Genomic DNA, 15197 nt, shown 5'->3' on the forward strand with positions numbered 1-15197 from the left:
TCCACGCCAAGCCACAAATTCAATGAGATAACCTTGAAAATAGTAGGGAGTCCAAAATGTTATCGATAAACATAATAATTCACGTCTAAATATTTGAATAAACAGCTTATAACACAAAAATAATATTCATTTAACCTCATCTCCTACTGTAAAAACTTAAGACCACATTTATAGCAACTATCAACAAAAAAAATCAACCTTTTGAGATACAAAAATACATATAAAATTGCAGCAAGTTACAGCACTATTCTCTATCAGTTACGCCCCATTGGCATGTATACATGCCAATGGCGCGGGCAACCATCCTTTTTTTTATAATCTCTCGCTTCTGATTAGGGATGTGTAGCTGTATATTATTATAACTTATCGAGTTTATTTATTAAGTTTATATGAACTATTATAGGTATTATTGTGGAGTGTTTATTTGTAAATATCAAAACAACTATTACCTTTAAATAAAGGGAATTGCATTAAAACTACATATTTATTTTCCAATCATTTGGTTTAATACTTGAGTTATTACAAATACTAATTATATGTAGGTACCTATTTAGGTCAATTACCATATTTTGATATGACATAGCGACAATTTGTATCATAAGAATATTCTAATAAAGGCACTGATTAGACTTATTAGGTAATAAATTTTGAAAACTGCTAAATAGGTAAGTACCTACAGATTTTTAGAGATATTTATACATTTTGGACCTAAGCGAATTTTTATCATTACATGGACAATAAATATTATGCTAGAACGCATACATTGTGTTTGTGACGATAAAATAAAAAATAATAAAAAATCATCATTATGTTCATTAACAGCCTTGTATTTACCTACCTATCTATATAATTATTATGCTCATTAATAGCCTTGTACTTATTTAATTATAATATTGGTAGATACCTTCTCGATAAAATATTTTTACAACTTTCCGCACTTAACAACACGGCACGCGCTTACGACGTCACCAGTCCGACATCTATTCATGTCAATGGCGCAGAAGGGATTGCATATCGATACTGTGCTAGGGATGCGCATGATTGGCGAAAAGGAAAATATTCAAATCAACAATATCCACAATATAGACAATATGGTATTATACCAAAGAATGTAGTATTTACCTTTTTTCTCAGTGACTAAGCTTATATATTTTTTTTGTAGTTATTACAAAAATTAAGCGAATTAGAGTAATTTCGCTGAAATTTTAATGAAGTTACTTGAATATTACACTACATCACTAGTAGGCACGTATACATGTCATTGGCGCGAGAGAACATGCTGTTTTAGCCATTAATTAAGTTATTTTTTGTCATCAAATATTTGAATAACTACTTGGCAATTTTGTTTACTGTGTATATTTATGTAATAACTGGGGATTCAGTTCATAAACTGTATAAATAAAACACGTAAAAGTAAAGGTTTAATATGTTTATTTTGTGTTTATCTATGATCTGTTTCTTGGCATGTATAGGTGTCGTTGGCGCACAGGGCACGATTGCGCATGGCATCTATAGATGTCATTGGCGTTCAAAAGGTTAACAGGTTCACTGTCCACAGACCAAATATGGTCTGTAGAGTATATAGCACTACTAGTCCACAGACCATATGTGGTCTGGTCGTCCATACGATTTCCAGGCTGTTTTTAACAGTGAACGTGGAGAGATCGTCATTTATTTCAGGTGGACTTGACAGAACATAACCTATATACCAAATAGTGTCGGGACATAGGTAACAGATGTACCGTTTTATCATAAATAATTGCTGGACGGACATAAAAACATAACTGGACGTGTGGAACAATTCTCACTCTATAAGCTGGACAGTGAACCTGTTAATAATAATCGATAAGTAGTTTTTGAGTTTATTCATTAAAACTAAATTTACAGAAACTTCAGCAGACTATAATTATAATCTTCGTTATAATAGTCTACGAGCGTAGTAAAATTCTAATTACGGGGGGAAGTTTTGAGAAAAATCTTAATACCTTCGCTTTTCGAAATTGATAGAGCTAACTAATGTTAGTTAAAATTTTAATAAAGGTCCTTCAGATAATTTAATTACACGATTTTTATTTTTAAAATAGATTTCAGTCTAGCTATTATAAGTGAGAAAGATTTACATGCAAATGAAGTTAACGTAAAATAAACAAATGAGGTTTGGTTTGTTTGGATTGAAATAAAACACAAGAATATATTTAAAACCAATTTATTTTAAATGCTAAAATAAATGCGTGACTAAGTAATAAACAACATGTCATAGAGTTGTAATAATCTTAATTAATAATATACTAAAAAAAAAAACAATTGAAAGTGTACGAAACCCTATTTTTTGTTACCTTATCCTGTGCATGCTTTATGTAACGGTGCATTTACATCAAACGAGCGTCAAATTCTTATCATGTAAACAGGCGTAGAGCATTCTTACGTTGTTCTTAGTGCGTTCGAACTATATGCAATGTTCTAATACTGAACAACACTGAATACGAGTTTTCGTTTACACTAAAAGATCACGAAAGAATGCTCTTTCTGTTCGTTTGATGTAAATGGAACGTAATGTTTCGCAAGATTTTGTACCTTTCGTTCAATACGTAAAGAAATATAAATGATACAAAAGAAAATAGGTAACTTAAAATTTATGGATAGTGGGAAAACAAACCGGTAGATAAGCTAATTTAAATAAAATCGTTGGTTGTAAAATTATAAGTATGTTATAGTGACGTGTTATGAATAAATTTTATTGCATTTTCTTATTGGGCAAGCACTTTTCTGTACTGTCTAATAATGAAAAGATTGTAAAGGGTACTTAAATTAAAAAAAATATATATATGACGAAACTTTTAAACACAGCTTACTTAAAACAGCGAAACGTTAATGCTAAACAAATAATGTTGCCTTATTAAAAAATCTATAATTTATTTGCTCATGTGAGCAATTTAGCTAAATTACAAAATTGCAATTTTAATTATGTAAATTTAAATTCGTCTAAGCACCAATTTTTCATACCATATCTGCTTTGTCTTCAACATATCTCCAATTTTTGTTCTCCCTTTTAGATGAGAATCAACTACGAGTATTAAGATATATAATTTTTGTCAACTGTTATTAAATTTTTATTTTCTTTAATTATCTGTTGTTCGTCATCGTTGTTGATATGTTTATTTTCTTTAATTATCTGGATATTATGAAACCGAAACGTAAATGACTATCATATTATAGAATAGACCCAGAAAAAAAAACTAACAAAACAAAATCTAGACGTAAAAACGATTAAAACACAATACTAATGTTCATTAAAATTATTAACATAAAAACTAATTAAAAGTCATTAAAACTAAACATAAAATAAAATGCAAAAGAGATTCAAAATTATTTAAAAATACTTGAATCTATGTTACAATTAAAAACAAAGAATATTTATGTTATAATAAGGAGTTTTTATCAAAAATTGAAAAAAATCCTGAAAATTTATCTATACATATAATAAATCTGTAGAAGGGTCAATTCTGTACATTGAAAATATTGAAAAAATAAATACCAGGGGGTGTTACTGGATCGATACCAAACCCAAATATGTGATTAAAAAAAATTTTGTCTGTCTGTCTGTCTGTCTGTCTGTATGTGAAGGCATCACGTGAAAACTAGCGGTTCGATTGCGATGAAACTTGGTATAATTATACCTCATTATCCTGGGCGTAAAATAGGATACTTTTTATCCTGGAAAAATACGTAGAAAAAAATTAATCTTAATTTTTCAGTTTTATCCATAGACGTTGTTCCGTAGAACCGCGAACACACGTTGCGTATTATTAAAGGCCTAGCCGTATTTGGGAATTGGGTCCAATAGATATTTATAAGATGTTATTGTCAGAGGTAGGTACCTACTCAAAATGGAGAAATAAACCATCCACGCGAAGACCGACATCCGCGCGGACGGAGTCGCGGGCGGAAGCTAGTTGAAAATAAAATACAGAATTCTAATTAATGCTGTAGTTCCATGACATTTAAGTTCAATTTTGTTTAAAATTTTATCTGATATCTTTTTAACATACAACGAAAACTTAAAATTATCTTAAATACTAAAACTGGCACTGGTATATCACAGAATTATATTCTGATTATATTAACGAAAGCAATAGTTACGCCCATTATTTAGAACTTGTTTATTCAAAGTTTATAGTATTATTATATTATTACTGTAATAAAAATTACACTTAACGTTTTCGCGTAAGATAATGAAATAAGTATTTTTATAAAATGTTACAATTGTCAATAGGTCAATGAAATTTTTTAACAGAACATGTTGGCAATAAGTTTAAAAAATTACAAAGGATTTATAAAATCTAATAATAATCATAACATCTCTTGTGCATTATTATATTTTATTAATCTATAAAAATTAATTCTAAATGCAATAATTCGATAAAATTTAAATTCACATGCAATTCACAACACAACTTTACATTGTCTTACATAAAAATATAACATAAATTCTTTGGAATTGTGCGCAATTTTTTAGACTACTCCATGTATTTCCATAGTCTAGTTGCAGAGAATAATAATAATTATTAATAATACTTGCAGGCAATTGAATTTAATATATTAATAATAGCACTCTGTTCAATTAATTAAATTGGCGTTGTTAAAAGTAATAAAATTACATATTTATTATACAGTGACTTTACTATGAACAAGAAGGTCGTATTTGCCTTTGAATCGTCGTATGGGCAAATTTACCCATACATTTACAAACTGGCAAGTTTTAATTCACACAAATATGAGTTGAGTGGATCTATTTTCACATCGTAACATGTAATGTTTGCTAATGTCATTAATACACACACAATTTGCCCATACGCATACTTAAACAAAATTTGCCCATACGCTTACATACAAAAAAATTTGCCCAACACTCATTTAAAGGCAAAATTGCCCAATTTACCCAACATTCCACAACCTACATAGGCACATCGGCTACATATTCTATACGGAACAGTAGATCCATCAGATCGTGAGGCTGCAACCAACTCCACGTGGTGATTGGTGAACAGCGTGTATGCCATCTTTGTGTCACGTTATATAGTACGGATATAGCGCAGAGGAAGCAAATCACAGCGAACACTTGGAACAGACACCTCAGCGGCTCCCTGAAAATAGACTAGAGTGAGACATGTGATAGTTTTGAAGCCTACCTACTTGTAGGATATATAGAAAAAATATGAAATATTTAAACATATATGGTATTTAATAATAAATTTTAATATCCTAAAAAAATATTAAAATCAAAATACATATGGAATTAGACAATAGTCTGTAGAAAAGTGGTTATAATAGAATAGAACAGTTAATACGTAAATAAGTAAGTAATGCACAAACTGTATAAGTCATTGGAAATTTTCTAACAGGATTTACATGAAATAATATTTTAATATTTATTTATTTATTTATTTTCCTCAAAAACTTACAACTAAAGTTACAAAGTATTACATAGTATAAATTGGAGAGGACTGGTGTCTGCGATAGGCAAAGCCTGTAATGCAGAAATAACAAACACTAATAAACAACATAAGTAAACATTCGCCATTATTTGAACCCGCCTCATGAAATAATTTTTTCTTACCCTAATTTTTTAATAGGTTTTGTTGTGATACTTACCATAAATACCTTCTAAGTCGGTGCGGCGTGTTCCGTTTCACGCAGGACGAACACGGCAAGTCAGTTTGTGAGCACACTGACACTTGATCTGAAAACGATTTACTTTTTAATACAAACTGTTTTTTGAATGTTTAAACTAGATTTTATAAATAAATTAAACTTCTCAAAATAAAAATAAAATCTAAACTTATTTAAAATACGTCTTCCTACAAATAAAGACCTGGATCTATAATATTGGAATATTTCAATTATTAACATCCTTGAAAAAACAAAAATATATTTCTTTATACAATCATGCTGGATACTATAAGAAATACACTTATATATAAACATTAACTACTTTATCTAACTACAGGACAACACAATTTACATAGCTAAACTAAACAAAATACCACTTAATAAAATAAAATAAATAAAAAAACACTTAAAAATAATAATATTACTACTAATGTCAGAGAGTAAAACCCAAAAATATAATACATTCTTAGTACTAAACTATAATACACTAGCTTTCCGAGCGCGGCTTCGCCTGCTTTGTCTAAAACCTAATAAATTATATACTAAAACCTTCCTCTTGAATCACTCTATCTATTTAAAAAAAACCGCATCAAAATCCGTGTAGTCTTAAAGATTTAAGTATACAAAGGGACATAGGGACAGAGAAAACGACTTTGTTTTATACTATGTAGTGATGACTGATGAGTAACATCTCTAAGATCTAATCTAAAGAAAACTGAAAATAATTACTTTATTAAATTTAAACTAAACCTACTGGACTATAAAATATAATACATTCTTAATACTAAACTATAATACATAATACTTTAATATAAAATAATAAACCAGCCACCACAGAACGTCACAAATCTAACTACACACACATACAATTGTTTACCACACTCAGTCTGGGCCTCCGCTGCGCACGTTTCACAGCACAAACTCTTTATCCGTTCCCCTTGGTCCATGCATTTCTCTTCTAACACAACCAACTTAGCTTTTAAATTATCTACTACTGTTCTCATATAGTTGTTCCTTTCATTGCCTTCGTCGACGAATTTCTTTAAAACATTTAAATTGTTCTCGTAACTGTCTATTTCCCGTCTCATCTTTGCAACGGTTGCGTGCGAGTTTCTGAAATCGCTTTCCAATTTGGTCGTATAATCATTGAATTCTTCTAACTGTTTACAATTAATGCATTCTTTACAAACATCAGTGGTATTATTATTCAAAGTGTTAGTTTCTGTTTGAATGCTTGTATGTACTAGTATTTTGGGTGGATCTTTTTTAATTGGCCGGGTTAATTTTGGTATTTTTCGTGCCAAAGCATTTTTGTTAACACCAATAGTTTGAGTTGACTTTGTTTCCAATTTCATTATAGATTGTATGGTTTGAATTTCAGCGTCCATGCAAGTTTTTTCCGTTTCATCTGTTTGTGTGGCCACGTTTATAAATGATGTATCAAAAAGTTTATCGTGCGAGCTAATCTCAGTGATATTAGTTCGGGACATGTTACAGAAGCTGAGTCGTATTTCGTCGAAAAGCGACATGTTAGTTGCGCGCCCTTGTTCCTCTTTCAACTTGTTGACGAACGATTCTTCGTCGAGTATTTGATTGTCTAGATAAATGACTTATTGCTTAGTATGGGGATTAATAAAAAAGCACAATGTATGGTTTGTTTTAAATTATGGTAAAAGCAAGAGATTTTAATAAAAAACGTAAGACTGTAATATCGACAAAAAATAAAGGATTTTTTGAAACAATCGTTTTCTATATGCATTAAACATATTAACATAACACCCTAAATCTTACATTCTTTATCAAAACACAAGGAATTAATCACACGAAAATGAAAAATTAATCACATTGTTAATACTTATATACTTTAACTCAATACTTATATACTTTAACCATCTCTTACCAGAAGAAAAGCGACTCTCAGCATTAAGACTGTCCAAAGCGGTCAGCATTTGGTCCTCAGTGTAGCTGACGTCGATGGAACGGTCCAACTTTAAGTGAGTTTGGTTCGTTTTGTTCAACATGTCTTTTAGCTCCATTTCTAGCAAAACCTGAAAATTATAAAAAATAATTATGGTAATGTTACTTTAAAACTTTAATAATATAATAAATAAATAATTTAAAGTTATACAAATAGTGTAAAGTGCTCTTCGCAGTGTGTAAAGTGCAGTTCGCAGTGTGTAAAGTGCACTTTCGCAGTGTGTAAAGTGCACTTTCGCAGTGTGTAAAGTGCACTTACGCAGTGCGTAAATTGCAGAATCCAGTGTGTAAAGTAGTTTTTGTGTAGGTGTAGTATTTTTTTCAGTTTTCCACTAATATGTAGTGTGTTTCCAGTATGACCTTCTCACTGAGCACGGTCTGCAGCGCGTCGTGCTGGTCGCGCAGGCGCGCGCTGAGGTCGGCGTGCGCGGCGCGCAGGCGCTCGTTGTGCTCCAGCAGCGCCACCTGCCGCCCCGCGTACATCTCGTTTATGCGGTGGCACTCCTCTTTCGACTTAGCTAGGAGTTCGCTGAGGGTTACTTTCTGAAAATAGATTAGTTAATATTTATTTATTATTACAAAGAACATGTTACAAGCGTTTCAGCAGTGCCGGCGTGAGGGCCACTGACACCCCGGGCGAAAATATTGTGGCGCCCACTTGAGGGAAGCGTTAGGTTAACCAACTTCAGACCTTGGCGCCCCCCAGAATTTGTTGCCCTGGGCCATTGCCCCCTCTGAACCCTCCCCCCCTTAACGCCGGCACTGCGTTTCAGTAAGATATATAGGTACATACAATTATTACGAATAACCATAAGGTACTTCCCCTCGTGCTAGTCGCTGACACCACTGTGTTACAGCAGGGAAGTTTATTTTTATTTATTTATTGATATAGATCAAGCAAAAAGGGTAATTTACATTGATGTTATGGACTTAATAGTCCAAAACAAAGCCGCATCCAGCTGTCTGTCTCTACCTCCAAAACTACTTAATGATACCAGTTCAAAGATTTTTATTGAGAAGTGGAAGATTTATGTCTATAAGATGCCTAACTGCAGCCGAGACGGAGCACTAGCCGTTGAAAAACTTCACTTACATTAGTCATGATTTTTTTTTAATTGTCTACCCTAGCTAGCCAAGGCGGAGCACTAGCCATTAAAAAACCTCACTAACATTAGTCATTAACATTTTTTTTTATTTCTACCCTCAATCACCGCATACCTCGCTCTCAAGCGCGCCAACTTGCTCGGCGAGCAGTCTGGCGCGCCGCTTGCCGCCGTCGAGCTCGCGGCGCGCGTCGTCCAGCGCCCGCTCGCTGACGCACAGCCGCTCGCACACGTCCTCGTAGTCGTGACGCACGTGTGTTAGCGTTGCGTTCTCTTCACGTAGCCTTCAAGAAAATATATTTTTTTTTGTACGTATGTCGTGCTTAAAGATAGAAAACGTTAAACGAGCGAAAAAATAGTAGAAGATCCAGAAATTTGTGTTAAGGCAAATGAAAATACCCACGACGCTTCGTAACAAACATAGAAAGACCAAAGACATATAATTATATAATAAATAATATGACCTTGGCTGAAGAATGTACTAAATATTAAAATTAGTAATTTCATGCTAATACAATGATGTCACTAACATCTGTGTTTTGTATTTAAAGTTTGCAAACAGCTATGTATAACATTACTATTAGCATTATTATCCCTGTACAGAAGACATCAAACAAAAAATAAAGATAAAAAAATTCCTATTAAAATTCTGATAAATACAGTTGATCTGAGAAATCTAACAACCTACAAATAATAAAATTGATATATCACATAAAACATCATTTACCTCACACAAAAATATATATTAATGATTAATTAGTTTCCTCTTACATATTAAGATGTGACCGTAGCGAGTCCCTCTCCGCAGTGAGAGCTGCCATGGCCTCCTCATGCTGCCGATCCGTGAACTCCAGCTGGCTGCGCAGCTGGTGTGCGATATGGGACTTCTCTCGGAGTTCACATTGCAGTTCCTCCAGGAGTTGGAATCCTGGAATATTGAAAGAAAGAAAAAATATTTATTGCTACATGTTACACACACTTAACAACTACTTATATTACTAAAAAATATATACAATAGTTTACATGGCAATCGGGTCAGACTCAGCCATGTAAATGTAAATTACAGTTGAAAAAAAAATTATTACATATATTAATAATATTTTTTATGGATGGATATTAAAAATTTCAGAAAAAAACAGTGTAATTCCTACTAATATTATAAATGCGAAAGTTTGTATGGATGTTTGTTACTCTTTCACGTAAAAACTACTGAACCGATTACAATGAAATTTAGCACACATATAGAGGATAACTTGGATTAACACATAGGATAGTTTTTATCCCGGAAATCCCACGGGAACGGGAAGCATGCGGGTTTTCCTTTGCAAACGCGGGCGAAGCCGCGGGCGGAAATCTAGTTGTTATAAAAGTGTAGTCTAAATAAAACTCTATGATGATGATGTTAAACTGCTAATCAGTTTAATCTGCGAACTGTATGATTAAGGAAACTAAAACTTTAAGATAATTTATTCTTATATTGTTACTTCCGCTATCTTTATTCTACTTTGTGATTGGTAATCATTTATTTTCACAAACAATACATACCATAATACAACAACAAATCATTTAAATTAATATAACTACACACAGTATTCCACAACACAAAATTAAAAACTAAAACGCTTGAAACTGGGTCCATTTTGAAAGATTTAAAAATAAACAAAAATCACTTATAACATGTGCAATTAGTGTTAAATGTCTTGCACTAATGGTTCTTTATCTCATGTGACATGAAAATTGTTTGTTTTATGATAATAACTGTACAGTTGTACAAATAACAATGCTCCAAATTTGCACAAATGCAGTGTGTTATGTTAATATTTATGTTGTATCTTGTGTTATAAAAGTCTAGAATAACTGTGATATAGATGTCAGAAAATAGTATGATAATTCAAAAAGAGATATTCAATACTAGGTTTTGTCTTGTTGTATAAAGCTAACTAATAAATCTCTTATTTATAAGGTTTAAAGAGTAGTTTTGTTATCAACTAAAAATGAGGTAGGTAAAGAATAAAAGATTATTGTTTTTTCTTGTTCCATTATTTTTTTATGTTAATTCAACTCACTACATCCAAAATCAACTAAATATTTTATGGATATATTTATAAATAAATGGGTTTTGTTTCCAGTATTATTATCTGTACTTATATTATAAAGCTGAAGAGTTTGTTTGTTTGAACACGCTAATCTCAGGAACTACTAGTCTGATTTGAAAAATTCTTTTGGTGTTAGATAGCCCATTCATCGAGGAAGACTACTAAGACTATAGGCTATATAACATCACGCTAAGACCAACGGGGGGCGGAGCCACACAGGTGAAACTGCGGAGTGCAGCTAGTGTTATACAGGGTATCCCACTATCGGTATACTAAACGCGAAGAAACTTGTAGTCTTGCATACACTGATCACGTAAAAAATACAACAACAAAATTACGCCAAAAAATTTTTGCTAAATTTTTCCTTAAAATTCATGTTTTCTTCTCTAGCTTCACGCAGCCGGCATATAAGGCTTCTCTAATGTGAGCATTTAGTCTACGAAAATATAATCTTAAACGATAGCTCACGTGCTGGTGGCAAAGTTGGGCGGGTTGCTTCTTATGGGTGTACACAAAGAGTTTTAAGAATTCATCTGTTTGAAAAAAAAATGCATCTGGAATTTTATAAGTATTTTTTACGTACTCAGCGTATGCAAAACTGTAACCTCCATTGAGCTTAGAATACCAACGGTGGGACACCCTGTATTAACTCAATAAAATAAAATAATTACCATCTGTAGAGATCCCCGAGTCCGAGTCATGTGGAACCTGTCCACTTTTCAAATTAAAACTGCAACATAGAGAAAAACAGTTAGAATTTTTTTATTTAATCTATTGTAAGGTTAATAGAGGTTATCACAATTAATAGTGTATTATGTTTCAGTATCTGTGTCATTTTCATCAAATTATTAATAGAAATAATACAAAATATATTTAACAGACATTCAAACAACTCCAACTTTTCAACAAAAGCCATTAAATTTTGTTTTTAATGAAAATTAAATTAATATGTTTATCTTACTTGTATTAAAATTACCATGTAACCTTTATTTATTATTATGACTCCTTTAAATTACTGTTTTTCATGCAAAATAACCAATAATTTTCAAATTATATGAACAATTTGAGATAGACACATAAAACACTTCAAAGTTTTTTCTAATATATTTCAGTTTATTTTCTTTCATTTAGCTATGAAAGCACAGATACAGATATATAAAATGTTATATTTTTGTGATTTTCTAATGGAAACAACATAGAAAATAGCATAAATTATTATTTTTATATATCTTACCTCTCTTCAAGATCCACTTTGACTTTTTGACTCTCACTATATTTATTTAAAGAGTCAGCCAGTTTGCTGACTGTTATTTCCGGATTATTCTGATCCGGGTCTAGTAAAGACTTGAGGTAGCTGTATTCAGCTCTGAAAGAATAAATATAACTAAACCTTTGCAACTTAATTGATTCAAAAATACCATGAGGCTGCTTACATATAAAATATAATGTATATTATGTACAGAACATTATACAGAATTAATGACCATATCTTTACGGGTTTCCTAGCTGCTTGTTCATATAAAAAAGCAAATTAATCGAGTTACCTATGTTTTATATTTCCATAATTACCTGTTAGTTTTTATGAAAGGCGCGAATTTATCCATCAAGGCATCGACCCGTAAAGTACTTGAACTGTCTGCCCCACAGTATTCAAATATCTGGATAGCTGTAACAATGTACTCTAAAACCAAAATACAACTTTAAATGGGTTAACCAGGAAACATACCAACGCGTTGATTTATTAATAAATATTAAACATACCGTCCGAGTTTCCATCTCCCTCAATGTTCATTTTTGTCAGTATTTAATATAAAACTTAATTCAACAAAGCACTTGTTTACGAGAATTGTATGCTGAAATAGTCACAGTGGTTTGTTTATCATTAGAATCATTAAATTCGTTACGGCAGTGAACAAAAATAGTTCAATGAAAAATAAAACGGCCGCTAACGTTTGTTTATTTTTCTTTCTTGATGATTGATGGCTTGGCTGGATACCAGGAAGTTGGACTGTCGTCTGTCACTTGGGCATTATAGTCCGGTCTATTTACACATTCAAGTTTACATAAATTCCCATAAAGCTGAATATTGGCATAGTTGTTCAAAACATCATTATAAAGAAAATCTCAAAAGTCCTCATCGTTCCGAGGTGTGCTAAAAATTTGGCACGGGGTCAAAGGTCAAAAAAATGAGTTTTTTGCGATTTTTAGCGAAACGGTGAGTTTTTTCGCAAAATTACCCCAGTACAAAATTGTAGATCACAAAATTCTCTACAAAAAATATATCAATAATTTTTTTCCTAAAAGCCACCATTTTGGAGATATAACGTTCCGAAAAGTTGGATCAGTCGTAATCCCTCTATTTTGCACACGTTTCCACGCCACCTATGAGGTAGTGTACAAAGCGCGTTTTTTTTAACGTGGTTTCCCCAGTAGGCCTATTCCACGGGTCTGCTGAGATTTTATATGTTTTAAAACTATTGCAAAATAATATTATATATTATAGTGGGCAAAAACAACGGCGGTGTAATTAAATAAAATACTTAAAATAAAAAGTTAGTCGTCTGATTCATAACTGTCCAAGATTTCTGTTTCTTCTTCTTCTTGATCTTCTTCTCCTTCTTCTTCCTGTTCATCCTCTTGTTCTTCTTCTTCTTCTTGTTCTATTTCACACGTAAACTGCCCCAATAGCGATTCCTGATCGGTATCAAACGAATCTTCAAGAGTTGGTGACTCAACATTCGAGCATGATCGGCCTTGACAGTGTGTGCATGCCAGGGAACAAAACAGTCCAACTTTTCTGCAACCACATTTTGCACTACACCCTTTCTTGCAGTTGCAAAATATTGTGTTGAGAAGTTTCTCAGGTGCTGGTGGAAGTAAAGTTTGAACTGGCTCTAGTGTATTGTCGATCAACTTCCAACCCCAGTCTTTAGGGTCCAGATGATTACCAAGCCACACTTGAACTTGGTAATATACCCGAAACAGATGTTGATGAGCAGCTACTGAGGTTGGAGGAAGAGAAGCTAAGTTGACTTGTTTTTTATTACGCGTATTTTTCACGAAAGATGTGTATCGCAACTTATCTAAGCAAGTGGTTTTTTTGGGGGCTCCGTACATAGCAAGAAGAAATTGAACTCCGTTGGTGATAACATGTTGTTGAGTTGAATTACTATTTTTAAAAACTTCAGCACATTGTAGTAAATCTTTTTTTTCAAACATTTTGAAAACTGTTGTTTTTCCTCTCCTGTAAAAAGCAGATGTCGTATCGCAGCCAGTTATTGCGTGTAGAAACAATACATGATTTTGACATTTAGGAAAATTGGATAAACTGTTTGATGAATATATTTTCGATTGATTTTGGGCTTTTTAGTTTAACTTATATTTTACATAAGCAAGTTGCCATAAATAATAGCGAACTTATTTTAGTTCTATTACACCTTTAGTGACTTTCATATGTGGCGTACGTGTGCAAAATAGAGGGATTACGACTGATCCAACTTTTCGGAACGTTATATCTCCAAAATGGTGGCTTTTAGGAAAAAAAATATTGATATATTTTTTGTAGAGAATTTTGTGATCTACAATTTTGTACTGGGGTAATTTTGCGAAAAAACTCACCGTTTCGCTAAAAATCGCAAAAAACTCATTTTTTTGAGCTTTGACCCCGTGCCAAATTTTTAGCACACCTCGGAACGATGAGGACTTTTGAGATTTTCTTTATAATGATGTTTTGAACAACTATGCCAATATTCAGCTTTATGGGAATTTATGTAACCTTCCTCCTGATTTTAGGCTTAAATAGACCGGACTATTATACATCCTTCCTCTATGCACTTGGGCAGACTTTTCATGTCGCAGACAGTGTTGCAATATTACAATTTGTATTTTTCACACGTATTTTTATAAGTCTTTGTACCTTAGCTTATACCTTGCTTTGTACTCATTGTACACAGAAAGTCTACACAAAAAATTTACAGGGACTCAGTTAATTTTAATTATAAAATCGATTTCAAATGACGCTCTCCATATCATTTTATTGGTTCGCCGCGTTGGCTTTTGACTAGAGCTAGAGTGACCATCACTCTACCTTGTGCTACCTACCGAATTATTATTTCTGCTTTTATTTCAAGGCGGGACATAAAAGTCCAGGGCTAAGCAATTCGCTTCAAAGTATGTGTTTGATTTTGAAATACAATTAACTTTTTAATAGCTGTAGCAAAATGTTTAAAAAATCATAGATTACAGTAGATCTAAGATTAAAGTTGTTGGTAATAGAATCTATTATATAATTTACTAGCTCCGCGGTATTACCCGCAGTGCTCCGCTCCTGTTGGTCTTAGCGTGATGATAT

At 32.5% G+C, this 15197-nt stretch overlaps 1 protein-coding gene across 1 annotated transcript; it reads right to left on the bottom strand.

Moving 5' to 3' along the window:
- Positions 1–4362: 4362 nt before the first annotated feature.
- LOC123696466 (coiled-coil domain-containing protein 186-like) lies at positions 4363–12811 on the bottom strand. The gene is made up of 11 exons (XM_045642640.1): positions 12608–12811; positions 12416–12527; positions 12081–12212; positions 11518–11576; positions 9522–9678; positions 8866–9034; positions 8008–8190; positions 7571–7718; positions 6548–7267; positions 5653–5740; positions 4363–5144 (listed from the first exon to the last, which is right to left on the bottom strand). The coding sequence occupies exons 1-11, from the start codon at positions 12636–12638 to the stop codon at positions 4955–4957; spliced, it is 1989 nt and encodes a 662-aa protein (XP_045498596.1). The 5' UTR covers positions 12639–12811; the 3' UTR covers positions 4363–4954.
- Positions 12812–15197: the final 2386 nt, after the last annotated feature.

The sequence above is a fragment of the Colias croceus genome, chromosome 12, assembly GCF_905220415.1.
Source record: "Colias croceus chromosome 12, ilColCroc2.1".
In the NCBI taxonomy this organism is placed as follows: domain Eukaryota; kingdom Metazoa; phylum Arthropoda; class Insecta; order Lepidoptera; family Pieridae; genus Colias; species Colias croceus.

Bases quoted from the DNA above. Each gene is read 5' to 3' on its own strand.
- LOC123696466 (XM_045642640.1), bottom strand. From the start codon at position 12,638: ATGAACATTGAGGGAGATGGAAACTCGGACG. The intron at 9,679-11,517 runs GTAATTATTTTA...TCAATATTCCAG, and splicing joins CTCGGGGATCTCTACAGATG to GATTCCAACTCCTGGAGGAA. The intron at 9,035-9,521 runs GTAAGAGGAAAC...ATTTTCTTGAAG, and splicing joins CTACGGTCACATCTTAATAT to GCTACGTGAAGAGAACGCAA.